The 17,897-nt window shown below is 31.4% G+C and overlaps 1 protein-coding gene across 1 annotated transcript in view; it reads right to left on the reverse strand.

Moving 5' to 3' along the window:
- LOC135843644 (uncharacterized) overlaps positions 1 to 3,371 on the reverse strand; it is a 390,290-nt gene extending 386,919 nt beyond the window's left edge. The window contains exon 1 of the mRNA XM_065361594.1: positions 3,222 to 3,371. Within this exon, the coding sequence (XP_065217666.1) occupies positions 3,222 to 3,297 (76 nt within the window). The 5' untranslated portion in view covers positions 3,298 to 3,371. The remainder of the gene's footprint in view (positions 1 to 3,221) is intronic.
- Between the last annotated feature and the right edge of the window lie 14,526 nt (positions 3,372 to 17,897).

The raw sequence follows: 17,897 nt of genomic DNA on the forward strand, positions 1-17,897 counted from the left end.
GAAATTAGAAATGTCGCGAAAACACGTTGAAAATGACTAAAAATCGATGAAATATCAATAAATTCAAGGGGGGGGGAAACGCAAATTATATTCAAAGTACCTAACGAAAAAACTGCTGAAATTAAAATAATAAAAAAATAATTAAATATTATAGGTATTAAAATCCAACGAAATTGAAAGTGATGAAAAATTGATGAAACGTCAAAAAAAATCGAGAAAACGAATCAAAAAATGCTGAAAATAAAGAAAAATTCATTGCAAAAAATTGATGAACTATTTTTAAAATTCAACGAAATTCTGAAAAAATCATACAAAGTGTCATTTAATCTGTGAAATCAATATTTAAAATGACCAAAACTTGATGAAATTTCAGAACAGTTGAGAGAACTATTTTAGAAAATCGCTTGAAAGTTGGTTACAATGTTGTAAAAACAGTTAAAATCAGAAAAAGTCGATGAACGATCGAAACTTTCAAGAAACAAAAAAACAAAAAAAAACTCTAGGTAATGAAACAGCATTTAAAAATTACAAAAAAATGACGATATACAGCCTTTTTTGGTATTTCATCCTTCCTTGAAGAGACGATGAATTGAAGCTGCAAGTCCCTAATTTTCATACCCCCCCCCCCAGGTCAATGTGTTTTGAGAACAAAATCGAAGAATGTTCCTAAATTATTTTTTCACCTTTTTTTTGCTCTTCAAGAACTGATGTTCCAAACTCGAAAATTTCAATGTGGTAACCTTTGTTAATTTTGTATTTGGATAATTTTGACCTAAAAAAAATTCAAAATTTGTTGAAAAAGTTACCAAAATTTATTAAGTATTATTTTTATTTTTTTTAAAGTTTTTATGGCAATTTTTTATATAATTGAACTTTCTTTGAGGGGGGAGGAGGGACTGCGTCCTTCCGCGTCTCCTCACGAAAAAAATCTTTGATGATATGTCATCTCAAAACTAAACAAAATTTTCAAAAATTATATATTAGAAGTCATGAAATTTGAAAAATCAGATTAAAATTAGAGAAAACTACCAATGAAATTTTAGCATAGTTGAGCAACAATTCCGCAAAATTACTTAAAAATTCGTTAAAATTCGTTAAAATGAGTTGAATTTACGAAAAATAGACGAACCAATCACAAAATTCAGGAAAAAAACTGCGAAAAATAATTCAGGTGGAAAAATTGTTGAGAAATTTCAAAAAAAAATCGATAAAACGTCGTAAAAATGCAAAATCTTCTTTCCGGGTGTCATAAAATCAACAAAATTAGCATAAAAACCAGTGAAAATAGCCTGAAGTTGATAAAATTCTAGTGAAATCGAGTAAATTTAAAATTTGCTCAAAAATTGATTAAAACGTCGTAAAAAACAGCTGAGAATCCAAAAAGGTCATTGAAACATGGAAAAATGCAAAAAAAAACTGTCAAAAAAACTAGAGGTGATGAAAAATTTATTGAAAATGACAAAAAATTAAGAAAATGTCAAAATCAAACAAATTTCAAAATTGCATAAATTTTACAAAAACTGTAAAAACAACCAAAAATCAATTAAATCAACGAAATTGGGCGAAAATTGGCGAAAAATTATTTAAAATTTTCAAAAACATTGTAAAACGACTAAAAGTTTATAAAACATCGAAAAATTCAAGAAAAAAGCATAAAACTTATGAAATAAGCATGAATGATAAAACCAATAAAAATGGGCAAAAATTGAAAATTGAGTAAAAATGGGTGAATATGTCGTAAAGCAGTTGAAAATGTCGATGAAAATTCAAAATTCAATAAAACCTTTCGCAAAGAATGTTTGAATGAAAAAAAAATACATACATATTTTATATACTTAGTTGAAAATTTCAAATAATGATTCGAAGAAATTAGTACAAATATCGAACAGTTTTGTTTGCAAAAAATTTGTGCAGGCGAATAACGTGAATATAAAAAATTAAAATGTGTGTTTTTTTTAAAGGCGAAAAAAGATACCCGCAACCGCAATTCACTAACAAGCAAATTTCAATTTAATTTGCACAAATAATACACCTATCCTCTTAATCATTCGAAAACATGAATTTTAAAATAATATCAAGTCTACAACAGCGAAATCATCACGAAAATAACGCGCAGTGCTTCAATAATTCGCCACAACAGCAACTCATATGAATGAGACGCTTGTGGTAGGTCAGCATTGCTTCTTTTTACGAATACTCGTATACTTTACTCCTCGAACTAATTCAATCGCTCCGAATCGAATAATTTCAATTGAAACTTTCAGTAACCTAATCAATAATTCAATTTGATTTCAATTCCATAATTCTGCATTCATATAAGATATGCAATAATTTCCCTCCCAGCGCAAATTATATGAATCACGTAGTAAAACATGCACACCATAAAGAAAAACTCGAATTAATTTTTCATCGTTGCAAGCAAAACTTTCCCATTTTTTTTTTTTTTTTTCAACGAGTAAGTAATGATTAAAAGTTATCTGTAGATTTTACTCTACCAATAATAATATTGAAAAAGTGAAAGAGAAAAATATAACAACGCAACTGCATTAAGAATTATCACAAAAAAATAGTAAAAGTGCTTCAGTTCGATGTTTATGACGATTTTTATAGCAAAAATATGGAAAATTTTATCGCACTGGTGGTGGTTTTTTCGAAAACAATGCGGTAAAACATGTAACATTTTTATTGTTTTTATATCCATCATCATAAAAAATCAAACTCATCGATGCAACTTTACTATTTTTTTTAGTAGATACCTCAATTTCTTAAATTTTTTTACAACTTTATTTCCCCATATTTTCGATACCTACAGAATTTCTCTTGTTTTACTTAGTAGCAGTAGAGAAAGGCACCTTTAAGGTACTTAATGCAGTTTTCAAAATATTTATTTTGGCATTTTTTTCATCAAAAACACTTCTTTCTTTTATTAAAAAATATTTTTCATTCTAATATTTTTTTTTGATTGAGAAAAAATAACATTATCGTCAATTTGAATGAAAATAAAATGTCAAAAACATAATGAAGAAATTTTTTTTAAATAAACGAGCTTCTCATTTCACTTTACGATCATTTAATTTAATTTTATAATTTTCCATCATTCACCTATTCAGAATAAAAATTCAACCAAAAAACCAAGAGAGAAAATAATTCTAATAATTTTTTAAAAAAATTAGGCAATAAAATAATTTCTACGTAAAATAAACGATAAAAAAATTACTCACTTCGTTCACATAACAAATTCACGGCTAAAATAAAAATCACCGAATTGGGAAAATAATTAATCGTAACCGATCGCATCTCGCAAAACTTGAATCGCAGCAAAGCGTCCTATAGCATGTTTGAAAACCCGACAACTGAATGAAAGTCTAAAGCTAAACCACTGATAAGAACTTATAAGGATTATAAGCACTTGCGCGCCAATTCTATCATGTTGCCATTTTTAGGGGTTGAAATTTCCCGACGGAGCTGGAGTGAAAAACACGCAACGAATTTCACGCACTATTTTTATAATCGTATAAACTTTTCAATTTTTTAAAACGCTAAATTGATGAAAAAAAATTGCTCCGAGTCTATACATTTATCATTAATAAAATATTATTACTTTAAAAAAATAGAGAAAAAAAATTAAACTTCAATTCGGGCTTTTTTTAAATATTAAATTTAATTCTCAACAGTAAAAATCTGAAGCTTTCTGTAGGCTTTATTTAAAATAAGTATTTTAATTACGAAGAAAGAAACTAATTAACGTCGAGCTTACGACTTTGGGCATCTATGACCATTTTTTTACCCTTTGTCAGTAGTAGCAAAAAGTTTACGTAATTTTGTTGTTATTGTTCAATTTCATACTTGGAAACTCTCGTATTTTGGCCGAAGGCTGTTTAACGCGATACATCGTTATATTCGAAAAATAAATTTTATTAATTTTTCATGAAGGTCGTTTTTTAAAGAACTAATTAAACGAGGGCTACAGAGTCGACGTTCGAAATGAAATTAAATTCAAATATATTTAACATAAAATCAGCTGGAAAAAATTCGAAGATTTTTATTACAATAATATTTTCACCCTTGGCTTTGATTTTTTCCCCCCTCTTACCCTTAAAACTATATCGATATCTGTATTTCCACAACAATCATTTTCTTTCATCTTGAAAATGCCACTTTTAGTTATTTTAACGTTCAAAGTCACCTCATACCTACTACATAGTTCACACTTCACAGTCGCCCTTCTCCCTCCTGTAAGCATTTCATAGCTCTTCGACTTCTACACAGTTGATTCGCATCCCCTATTTTTTTCGGTCGCGATGGCTGACTAATACATTTTTTATACCGAGCCATATTTCATCCAAGTAGGCAACTTTTCATTTCTGATAAGCGCAACTATTTTCAGTAATTTTCGATGAAAAAAAAGAAGAAATGAAATTGGAAAGTCGCTTTCAATTGTGTGAGGGTGACTGGTGAGTGAATTTGTTGCATTTGGCTAGATCACCGCGAGTTTCATTTTATTGATGGTACCTATGTACAATCGTAAAATTTTCATTCGAATGAAGTAATTTACTCCGAGTGAAATGCTCGGGTAGGTATAAGAAAGGGTGTCGGTCTAGAGGTACACGTGTGCCTATATACGATGAGGTGAGTTATTTACTGGAATGAAACGTGCAGAGCTCAGATGTAGCCGTAGGTAGGTATCGAAGTAGATGAACGTTTTATCAATTTTATTATTTTGAAATATGTCTTTGTTTCGTATGTATAGTCTACAATTCACGGAGCAAAAAGTACGTTAGAAATCGATTTTACTGAAATTTTTTGCTTACTAAAAAAATTATCCGGCAAAATGTAGAAGGGACCCGCGAAAGCCCAAAACACATGATTTCAATATTTCAAAATTGCACAATAGGGGGCTGGAGCCTCAAAGGGGTGTATTTATGAACGTGGGCGCTACCAAAAAAATGAAATGTAGTCGTGAAGGGTGTCACCGCCAGATACCAAATATGTGTTTTGTTCTGTTGGAAATTAGCACAAACGGATTTTATGGCACTTTAAATGCAGTTTTTATGCATTTTTATGCATTTTTGATGGTTAAATCGTTCTGTAGTCATAAGTATGCGCGGCTACCAAAAATTTTTTGTGAGACTGGTTCGAAAAGATTATTTCCAACCGAACTGAAAAAAAAACGGCTGAAAAATACCTGCACAATGACGAGTAATGGCGCAGAGAAGTGGTTGAGAGGTTACCCCCACCCCAAAATTTAGTTTGACATTTTTTCCCCCGAAGTACTCGTGCGACCTATCAAAATGTATTAAAATTTCGCGTAGAATACGATTATACCATTAATTTTTAATTCCAACCCTTCTGTGCCTCTCTCCCCCGCCCTAAATTGTAGTTCGACAATTTTTTTTATGAATAATCCCATGCGACCTATCAAAATGCATCAAAATTTTGCATAAAATCTGAATATACCACTAATTTTGAATTTTAACCCTTGTGTGCCCCCTCCCACACCGTAAAGTGTACTTTGACAATTTTTTTGCGAATACTCGCATGCGACCCATCAAAATACACTAAAATTTTGCGTAGAATCCAAACATCCCATCAATTGTAGGTACATATTTCTTTTTTAATTCTTACTTTAACGTGAAACAATCGCTGTTCTTGTAAAAAAAATGACCACAAATGTATTCTATGTAATTGCACGTCATGTTTAAACACAGAATCCATGAGCGATGATTACACAGACAGTGATTTCGACTAACAAGGGAACCTCTTGAGATGTCACTCTCCGATTTGAACGGGACCGCGATTTTTGGAAAGAGCATAGTCAAAAACTTCCAAAACCAAATTTTCAGCTGCGCAAGTTCATTTTTCGATTTTTGGCGAATTTTTTAAAATTCAAAATTGACTGTTTTTGGCGATTTATGCTTTTTTTTAAAAAAGTACGTACTTGATCAATAAAAATGGTCCAAATAAGTCCCAAAAGTAGTATTAATTACCCAAATCCAAATTTCACCATTTCCAGCCATTCTGGAGCCTCCAGCGCGATTTTTCAATTTCTCCAGAATTTTGAATTTGCTCCAGAAGGCGTGAACATGAAGTTGGACAGCTAAAAATCAAGTTGTATATTACACTCGACCTGTTCAACGAGTTTATCCACATTCGAGCAGATTTTGAGTGACACTTCAAAAGTGGCTTTTTGATCAGATTTTTTCAAAATTGAAAAATCCAAAAAATCAAAAGTTTCCCGTTTGTGTGGAAATTTTTGAAATTCACGCGAATCGCTGTATTTTGTCCGTAACTAACCCCCCAAATCAAAATTTCACAATTTCCAGCCATTCTGGAGCGCGATTTTTCAATTTCTCCAGAATTTTGAATTTGCTCCAGAAGGCGTGAATATGCAGTTATCGAGTTGTGTATTATACTCAATCTGTTTAACGAGTTTATCTACATTCGAGCCAATTTTGGGAGTGACACCACAAGAGTGGTAATCGAAAAATGAACTTGGGCAGCTGAAAATTTGGTTTTGGGGGTTTTACACTATGCTCTTTCCGAAAATCGCCGTCCCGTTCAAATCGGAGTGTGGCACCTCAAGAGGTTCCCTTGTAAATTTTAGTTTCTAGATAGTAAGAATTCGGTTGCACAATTTTCATTTTTATTTTGTCATAAACTTTTAAAATTTTATTTATCATCTTAAAAACAACATTGGATGAGGAGAGGGGCATAAAAAAGTAGAAATTGAAAATTAATGACATATTCGGATTCTATGCGAAATTTTAGTGCATTTTAATGGGTCACACGTGAGTATTCACAAAAAAATTGTCAAAGAGCACTGTAGGGTGGGCAAGGGCACACAAGGGTTAAAATTCAAAACTGATGTTATATTCGGATTCTACGCAAAATTTTAGTGTATTTTGATGGGTCGCATGCGAGTATTCGCAAAAAAGTTGTCAAAGTACACTTTATGGTGGGGGAGGGGTGTCGCGGATTCGCGATCATAATTATTTGGCTATGTTTTTGTTGTATTTAAACTTTGTGAATTCAGTTATATTCGGCTACGATATCCGTTATCTGTAGTAATCCAAAGTATTTGTTATTGTTGTCATTGCAAAATAAATAGAGTTACGAAAAGGTTCGTTTTTGAAGCGATTAGAAATAAATCACCCTATTTGTTATAGGGAAATATATAATTGAACGATAAAAAAGGTGGTTAGCACGATAACCATTTGAACGATAAAACGTGGCTTAGTAACGGTAGTTTAGGTGGTAAGCACAGCATTTTTCCACCAATGAAAAAGGTGGTAGCCCGATAATTTTCATTGATAAACACGATATTTTTCATTGATTAGCACGATATTTTTCATTAACAAAAGAAAATGCTGGCACACAGTGGGACAGATTCAATTTTTATGGTGTCAAAAATCATATTTCAGAAATGAATGCAAATTTTGACGTCAATCTTTTTAATACAAGGGTATTTTGAGGCGCTGAATTCATTTTTGTCGTTATTTTGGTTCTAACCGCAAATGGAAGCCCAAGAGGGGGGGGTGCAAAGGGGTAAATATTTTGAAAAAGTCGAGTAGCGGGGTATCGATAGGTAAGGTATGTACGTTTTTTGGGCTCCAGAATTCATTTTTGACGTTACTTTGGTTCGAAACCCAAATGGGGCTCCAGGAGGGTGTGCAAAGGAGCAAATTTATGAAAAAGTCGAGTAGGGTATTGTACGTTTTTCAAGCTCTAGAAACCACTTTTTGACGTTATTTTGGTTCGAAACTCAGATTTGGCCAAGAAGGGGGGGGGGGGGTGCAAAGGCCATTCGAATAGGTAAAAAATATAGTTTTTTGTGATTTCATTGAAAATCTGTGATTTTTCCAAGTCCAATTGGTGGAGAATCCGGACATTTTGGAAAAAAGCATTAGGCTCAGGTGGAAATTTACCGAATTTCAACTCTCCCTTGACAGCAAAATCCATCCCATTGGGTCAAAAACGTAAACGAGGTCGTCCGGCGTTATCTCGTAAAGCTTTATTGAAATAGGTACCTACTAGAACACTTAATTTTTTATTCACTCGTGAAAATCATAAACTTTTTGTTGTTCATTTATCCTTATTTATCGTGAACATCACTTATTTATCGTTCATTCTGTCAAAAACTTCTCATGGAAATTGTTTATTTTTTATTGTTCTTACTATCATATATATCGTGGATACCATCTAATTTATCGTTCATTTTTTTAGGAATCGTGTGATACATTTTTTTATTGTGAAATACACTTTTTTATCATGCAATCCTCTTTTTCATCGTGAATACTTATTTATCGTGATAACTCACTACTGTTATCGTGCTAACCCCCTTTTTTAAAGTAACGATAAATTGCACCCTTTGTTATATCCTTTTTCATTATGGTAGCAGAGCGTGGTTTCGAGTGAGAGAGGTGCGCAGACGACCATTTCTTGCAATCAGCGTTTTGAGCTTTTCTTCAGACAAATGGTTGAAAGAGATGGAAGTCGCTTGGCCAAAGGCAATGAATTTACAATTTGAATCCGAACCTGAACCTGAACCAGAACCAGTACTTATCTCAAATAATACAGCTATAATTCAGCCTCCGTTTAAAATCGATTGTACTCAATTTAAAACACTCAACTATCTACTTGATGCAACGTTAAGCTATATGAAAAATGTCAATTCGAATAATATTGTTCAGAAAACCGAAGAAGCTTTCAACCAGTGGATTATATATATCCAAAACAAAAATTATCCTGATATTTCGCAACCTAATGCGCTTGGTTTAAAGCGTGATTCTCAAAATATTATATGTTGTCATGGACACTTGGTTGAATCATGTCTCGATGATAATGCAAAGTTTCCAATACTTCTACCTGAGAAAGAATTCTTCACTCGTTTATTACTTAATTGAAAAAATTCATATTGATAACTATCATGTTGGCGTTTCGCATACCCACTCTCTCTGAATTTTGGGTTTTTGTGGGTCCCTTCTACATTTTTCCGGATAATTTTTTTAGTAAGCAAAAAAGTTCAGTAGGGTAACACTTTTACGTTTGTGGATTGTAGACTAGTATGCCAGATGAGTGATTTTGCTAATAAGAGTCTATTTGCAGCCCAAATGATCTTCAAGAAACATTACATTGCTCCCTTATACTTGTTTTGCTTGTGATTTAAACTGTGTCTGAAGCGTTTTTCTGTGATAGGTACCTATATTATTTCATTTTGCACAAATAAAACGTATGCATCACTTGAAAAATATTTTTATTTGCAATTAATCGTATATGGACAATTATAAACATGCAAACTAATTAATAGGTACTAAAAAAAATGAAAACAATGCAAAGCAAAAAAGCAAAATAATAATTTGGGAACAAATTTTCCAAGTTTAAGTAAGTATAAAAATTAAAAATATAAACTCAACGAATTTAAATTTAAAATTAAATTCAGCATCTGAATCAAATTTAAACTACTTAGGTACCTACATAAGTTATAAAAACACAAAAATTTGTTCCAAACTAAAATTCAAGTTCAAAATTATAAATTTATTAATTGGCCTTGATAGTTGATGTTACTTTGTATTTTTATTTTTATAACTTATGTAAGTACCTATGTATGTTAAAGTTCCTAAATTCAGGTGCTGAATTTTTTATTTTAAATATACAATTTGATGATTTATATTTTCAATTTTTATACTTTAAGTAACTTTAAAAATTTGTTCCTAAGTAGGTAATTATAAATTTGCATTTTTACTTTGTAGGTATTGTGTTTTCATTTTTTTTTTTTAGTTCAAATCAGAAATCATTATTGGGTTCATGTGTTGATTTATTTGTGATATGGAATTCAGAGATTTTATTTTTGAAACAAGATGAAAATATAAATTTAATTTTATCGTAAGGGGTGGTTATTTGTTACAAGCGAATTTCTTTCAAAACATTTTTTTTTAAATTTTTTTTGGAGGAATTCCTAATTAGTTTTATAAAAACTGTTTGTTAATTGTTTACAATATTGATTTGACCGTTATCTCTACGATATGTTACCTTGATAATATCTTTAACTAACATTGGTGTTTGAAGTACCTCAGTACATCGCTTCATTGGCAATCCATTTGCCTCTCCACATATCTCACCAGAGGGAGAGAATTTTATTGAAATTTCTATCTCAGTCTGAATTTCTTCCATGAGATATTCTACAAAGACTGATGACTCGGCAGGGATGGTGATATCGGTTTTGGCACCAAGTTCTCCAGATTGTTGTTTAGATTTCTTCTGTTCTTCTCCCCAAACGTGGGTAAATTCATAATCTAACCCATTTCTCGAGAATGGTAATCGTATTTTAATAGGACATGGTGTTTTTGTGCTAAAGTTGATACCTAGGTCTTTGTTTTCTTCATTTGTTATGCTCACTAGATCCGTTACTGTTGTTTTGATCCCAATATTGCGGGTTATATTGATCGGCGATGTATTGCTGAATACTTGTTTATGTTGCAATACAATTTTGACACGATGCCTTAATAAACGAGGCTCCATTACCTCGCGATAGCTCCACAGGTTATAGAATTTCTCCTTCATCTCATCTCTATTAAAGTAACAAGTTTCAAAGGACATATTCTGGTACTTGTTTTCCAATGCTTTTTTACATTCTTCCTCGGGCCAAAGGTTGTGGATACGAGCTTCGTCCTTAGTCATAATTGCATATTCACGTCCAAATAAGACTTTATGAAAAATTACCCCATCCGAATGCAGTCGTATAATTATATTTCCATCCAACAGATCTGTTTCTGTACACGATGCGAGTTTGAAAATAAGAACCGAAATCAACGCGAACAACATCATTACAAATGAAATCAAATCGACAGTTATTACGTCTTTTTAATCGAAATAAAAACTGTACAGAATCAATGAGACCTTTCTACAACTTGCACTTGTTAGAAAGTGAAGAGATAATTCAATGAAGTCCAATATATGTACCTATACCTATTAGAGATGAGCGATTGTACGAACGTCATGTGGTAAGATTATCATTCTCGCATGCCATACATCGCGGGTTTCAAGTTATCAAGTTCACAAAGTGCAAAGTACTACTAACTTTTTATTATGACTCGAGAATGGAGCCAGTATTTTTATCCCTCAAAAATTTCCAAAGTTACGAACATTGGCATAATTTACATTTATACGGTTATTTTTTGCCCAAAAAAAAAATAAAATAGAAATAGAAAATAAACAAGTTGAGCAAATTTTATTTTTACACACGAACCTTCATCCCCTCTCTTTTTTAATAAGCTGTCGTGGGATCAAAATTATCTATGGTTCGTTTTCATGTACTTCTAATCTCAAATTCAAAGATCTCAACTCAAAATCAACAGATGATAACAAAATGTGAAAAAAATGGCTGAAACATTTATTTTCAAAGTTCTGGGAGCATCTGACTTGACCGAAAATCACCACTTTTTCACTACCTACCTTTCAAAAAAAAAAATCATTACCTTCCAAATCATTTTTAACCCCCCCCCCCTTCCCCAATCAATTTTTTCATTTATTTTCATTTTTTTTTGGTTTGGAACTATTTTAAGAATAAAATTTTTTCAAATACGAAAGATCTACCTAGGATTTTTTTTCATTTTTAGCAATGATTTTTATGTTTTTCAAGAGTGAAAAATCGAATTTTCCTGTTGTTTCATTTTTCACTACCTTTCAAGCAAAATTGCCAAGAATTACTACTTTTTCACACTTTCACTAGCTGTAGATACCGTTAAATTAGACAACTTTTGATACTTGGTTTTGAAAAATTTTGGGACACACAAACTCTCTCTCATGGTCTTTTCTGGGATGAAAATTATCCTTCAAGATTCATTTCTCTGCAATATGTAATTTGAGAGCTGCAAAAGTCGACAAAAAAGCAACAAAATATGCATAAAATTGACTACCATAAAATACTGGTTTTAAAATTTTTAAAGACTCCCTCCTCCCTCCTGAGTTTGTACAAAAATCTTTAAAAGCCTCAAATATAATGAAAAATGTATTCCTTCAGATCGCCCTCCTCCAAATGGACCAATTAGGGATCAAAATTATTCGCTGATGTTCAACCAACACGAATTTTCAAGTTCTAGAATAAAAAAGGCCTTTTGAACAAATAGCCACAAATTTGTCCAAATATCACATTATATGTACTAGTTCAATAGAAAAAAAAATTAAATAAAATAAAGAAATGGATGGAAGCAAGTAGAAAAAACATCCCAAAAAAATGAGAACGAAAAATTTAATCATCCATGAATAATCTGAGGCTGTACGTAGAGATAATTCGGTACCCATGATGAATCAGAAGCAGGAAGGAAAGGTTAGAAATGTCCCAAAATTTGAAAAATCAGAACCTCCTTCATTGGTTTTCAAACATTTTGCTATCACGTTAATTATTTCAACTCCAAAAAGCTTCTTCGGGTCTCTAAAAATGTTGAAAAAATTTAGGAGTTTTTGAAACCTCCTTCTCCCGCCTATTTCTAGTCTCTCATGCTCGACATTAGAGTACCGGGTGACCCAAAAGTTACGCAACCCAAAATTTTTTTTTAAATAAAAAATACGTTTATGAGCAGGCTTTTTCAATTGCGTTGTTATTAATAGTAGGAGGGTACTCCCCCAAGTAATTAAAGTTTCACCCCCCATTCGAATTGCATAGCGCACATTTTGCAGGGGCAGACCAGGCATACTTGAATTATATTACCAAGCAGACAATTATCATAGGTGTACGAAAGGTTGCCTACGTCGGATTATTTTAAGATGGCTTATGCAACGCTACACGATGGTCTTCACCAGATGATGCACCCCCCGCCATTCGCCGATCATTATTTAATTTTTCAGGAAAAAAAACTTTGAAAATTTTTTCGTGAAAAATCGAAAATTTTTACTTAATACTAAAAATGTTGTGGAAGAATCATTACAAGGGAACAAGTTTATTAGCTGTGAATCACTTGGAGTCTCTGCTATGCAACGACTGCCATTTCATTTCTTTTTGGCTGTTGATATTTTTTCAAGGAACCAATTTTTCGGTTGCAGGACTTTTAAGTCACCCGGTACTTACTTATTTCAATTCAAAAATCAAAATAGAGCCAATTCTTGTAATTTCCAAAAGAACAAAAATATGTTCCAGAGTAAAAAAGAGATTGATTTTCAAAATTTTAAACATTCAACTCACTCTCTTTATTTCCAGGCTGTTTCGAAACCCTCATACTCCGTTTCCATGCATTTGTTGTTTAAAAGGTATTCAAGCAAGTAGAAATATTTTGAGCAATCCGAATAAATTTCCAAATTTGTGAAAAACGTTCCTAAAAAAAATTGTGAAAAAATTGAAATCTTGCAGGGGGCTCTAAAAAAATAAATTAATGCCCCAAAATTCGTTTTTTTCAACACTTTTGAGAACTCACAAGAAAATTTTTTCCTAATTTTTCACATTGAAGTGAATTTTTGAATTCCAAAATGATATTTTAACAAAATATGCAATTAAAAATTTTTTGGGGTTCTACTTTCAGAAAATTCTCACTTTATCAAAATTTAATTTTTTTTAAATTCAATAACATTAAAATTTTGTCAAGTAATTTTCAAAAAGTTCCAGATATTTCAGTTTCATACCAACTTCGTTGACAGAATTTTTTGGAAATATTTCATAAAACAAAGCAAAAAATTTTTTGAATTTTCTTCAAATGAAAAATAAGCGGTTCAATGACCAAAAATCCAACAGTTTGTGGTAATTTGGAACACTTTTTTCTTTTTTTCGCAAACATTTTTGCTGTAGCTTCACTTGGGTCTACGTACGTTGGATTTGCATTTAAATTTCCAACTTTTATAAGATGGAACTCAAGTCATCGAAATAACAAAATTTTTGGGAAAAAAAAGGAAAACACATACATGTATCTTTGCCATATTATTTTGTAGATATTCAAATTCAGACCGCAATTAGCAAAATATAGTCAGCATCAAAGTCGCCATAAAAATAATGGGTAGGCAACCAAACATACACGCATGCATGTGTTACCATAAGTTATTACGATGTAGAATGTAGATATAATTCACAACCATCTCCATATTAATCGCTTCAACTTTTTTTCATCTTCTCTTCACCTCCTCTTCTTCCAAACAGCAAAAAATATTATTTTTCGAGGCAGAAAATTGGCTGAGTCGAAATATTAAAAACAGATCTCGAGTTCAACGAATTTCAAAAAATCCCCAGTAGCTTCTCTCTCAATGATTAAAATTCAAAAAATAATTTTTCAAGTTTACCAGCATCACATTGAACCTCGCTTTTAACCTTCAAAAAACGCGAGGGAGTACAATGGAGCATTTGGAATCATTGAATAATAAAACTACCCTCGTTCTTTTAAAATTGAAAATCAGAAGGGAAAAAAATTGTTAAACACAACAACCCTCAAATAAAAATAGAACAAAAAACGTCTACCTCGCTTAGGTACTTGAGAAAACCTCGCCGATTAACAACATTACACAATACTCTTCGAAGATTTCTAGCACCTATATCGCAAGTTTTCTAAAAATGGATAAAACCCTCACCTACACACCGAGAGATATGCGAGATGGTAATTGAATCACGAAATTATACAGCATTTGATTCGAACTCACAGTCAGCTCAACGACCTTACTGTTTGTACGGTAAAAACAACGCAATTAATCTTCTTCCCAGCATCCATTAATATGCTAACTGAGTCAACAGTCTCTCAGCTGAATAACCAACAAAATTGTGTAACGATAAACTAATACCTTAATTAGACAAAGGTTCGCGTAGATTACCATATTAACAAGGCGTCTCTTTATTATAGATAGGTATTTTGTCGTCTTCGAGCTTCGTATCTTTGTTGCGATGGAAATCGATCTAATCGTCATATTCTTACTATAATTTCTTATTACCTCAACCTCGCACTCGACAGTGAGAACAATTATACGGTACAAATTGGAAAAATATACATATTAAAAAAAAATCAAATGAAACTATAAAGAGGGTGGAAATTATTCCAGAGAAAAATTACAAGCACTGAATTGCATTCTTCAATTTTTAAAGAATTTCTGAAAATTACAATTCGACCTATTTCTCATGAAAACATTACAATTTGATCAAGTTGACTTGGAGAAGCTGAAATTTAATTCACATTCTAATACTTTCGACCTCCAAAATTAATTGATGAAAGTCCCAAGTAATTTTGAAGCCTCAAGCAATATTTTTTGATTTTTCAATTACTGAAAAAAGTCCATAAAAAGGGTCCAAATAAAATGCATTTGCAACAAACACGAATTAATCGACCTCTCAACTTTTTTAATCAACTCGGATATATGTAAATTTTCAAGATTTATTTCTGCCAGTTCTAATCCATACTTAGACATTCTCAACGACATTTAAAAAAAAAACAGAAACCCCAAAAATTTGCTGGAGGCTCCAGAATGGTTGACACAACGCGGAAACATAGGTCAATTTATAAAGTCAAAAATAGGGTAAGTATGAGCCAAATTTTGGCGTTATATGTACCTACTCCAATTTCCATGAAATATTGATTTTTCTTGATGAGAATGACATTTGAATTTTTATAAATTTTCAAAAAATCAAATTGAGACCCCAAAATTTTTCCTCCTGATGTACTTTTGAATGTGGTTTGAGTTTTGCTCCATCCATAGCAAAATTTTTCAAGTTAGAATTTTTGCTCTGTTTTCTCATCGAAAAAAAATTTAGATAAGAAATACGTATGGTAATGATTTTTTTAACAAAAGGAAGGAAATTTTTTATCACAAGCTCAGGAAAAGAAAGCATCATGGCCACATAAATATGTACCTAGCATACGACTGAAAATGTTTACCTACTCAGATTTCGATAATTAATAGTACATAAAAAAATACTTGTAGGTAAAGATTTTAGTAGAAAACACTAAAAAAAATACTGCAAAACTGCAACGAAAAATAAAAACAGATAAAACAAGGATTTGAGAACAAAACACAAAAACTAAAAATTGAAAAAATGAAGCTAAAACTACATTTTTTTCGGTTTTTCCCCAAATTTAATTTTTTTTCTGGGCTTTTGATATTATGTACATGTACTTAAGTTTGGTTCAAATTCGTCATTTTTTCGCAAACTTACCAAAAAATACATACTTACAAAACTCTCAAAACTTAAAAAATGAAGGTTTCAGTTTTCATTTTTCAAATCAAGTTTTTTTTTTAAATTTTAGTTTGTTATTTTTTGCTGAGTTTAAAACAAAAACATGCACAATAAAAACACTTATTTTATTTTGTGAAGGAAAAAAATCCCCAGAAAAATGAAATTTTAAAAACTGAGAGACGAGTCGACGAAAAACAAACTTGAAAATTGATGAAATGTTTTTTCTTGTGATGGTGGGGGGGGGGGTGTTTTTAATTGGGAGATCATCAAATGAAACCAAAAAAACTGATACCAACTGAAACTAAAGTATAAAAGCTCAAAACTGAAAAATGAATTTTTGAGACAAATTTAACTTGGATCAAAGTAGCAATAACAAAAGCCAAAAAAACAGGAATAAAAGTAAAAAAATTTCGGTTTCGGTTTCGGTTTCAGTTTTTTTTGTTTCATTTCTGATTTTCCAGTTTTACCAGTAACTTAAGTCTTAAACTGAAATATAAAAACTCAAAATCAAAAAATGAAACTGAAACTGGAATTATTTTGAATTTTATTCCTTTTTAAGACGAATTTGAATCAAAGTTTTTTCTTTTCTGTTTTGATTTTCCAGTTTCCTTTTGTAGTCCTGCTCCTTATTGAGCCATCTTTCTTGTTTTCCTTTTTAAAATTTTGATTTTTGATTTTTTTTTACCAAAAATAAGACGTTTTTTTGAACGAATGTTTTTTTTTTAAATGCACCAAAAAAATGGCAAAGCTGAAACTGAAACTTGAGAAATTGAAAACTGAAGATTTCACTTTTCTTATTTGAAAACTTGTTCAGAACTCACCATTTTCATACGTTTTCGCCACTTTACGTCAAAAATTATCATGTTAGAAAGAAAATCAGGAGTTATGGAGAGTAAAATTTGCAATCTCAAGAGTCTTACAATATTTTGAATGTGCTAAAGAATTGTTTTCAATTGGGTAATATATGTATAGGAGGAGGGGGACGGGGTGGCATCAGCTTAAAGTAAATTAACTCTTCATTTTTTATTCCTTCCATGTTCAAAGTTGAAAATCTTGAGATAGCACCTCAAAAAGTTTAATTCTTTTTCATAAGTACGTATGACCTTATGCATTTTTATCTATTTTTTTTAAAAATCTATTCATGATTTTCTGATCTCAATTTCCTAAATAATTGAATCATTTTGATGTATTTCAAATACCCACTCTTTTTCATCATCCACTACCAAGCAATCAATTAACAGATAAGAAGATGAATAAACGAGTTTGGAATTTTGTTGCACAATTTATGAGCAAGTTGAAAAAGAAACAGTAAAGAAACATAGCAGAGAATACTTCAAAGTACACTAAAATTTTTCAAACTCCTCCAATCATTAAGCACATCCAGTATAATAATGAAAAAAAAGTACAAAATTCCACCCCGATACACCAACTACCCTACAACCGCAGAATCACCCACAAATAAACCACCAAAGTAGGTACGAAGACGAGCACTATACCTACGTGCAAGTTTTTAATTCTCGTATAGCGAAAATTATGAAACCAGAAAACATAATTTATTTAAGTTTCTCCCTTCAGCACAGCTTTCTTTTTCGTGTTATAAACTCTAAAGTATATATAAGAAAAAGAACGCCGAAATAACCTTATAAAATGTTCATTTTTTCTTATCTTTTTTTTTCTTTTTTCCCTCTTCGTCATCCATAGTACGAGTAAGTAACCTTATACAGATAGATATACACGATGGCGATGGCGTAAATTTATGTTT

The sequence above is a fragment of the Planococcus citri genome, chromosome 4, assembly GCF_950023065.1.
Source record: "Planococcus citri chromosome 4, ihPlaCitr1.1, whole genome shotgun sequence".
Classification (NCBI taxonomy): domain Eukaryota; kingdom Metazoa; phylum Arthropoda; class Insecta; order Hemiptera; family Pseudococcidae; genus Planococcus; species Planococcus citri.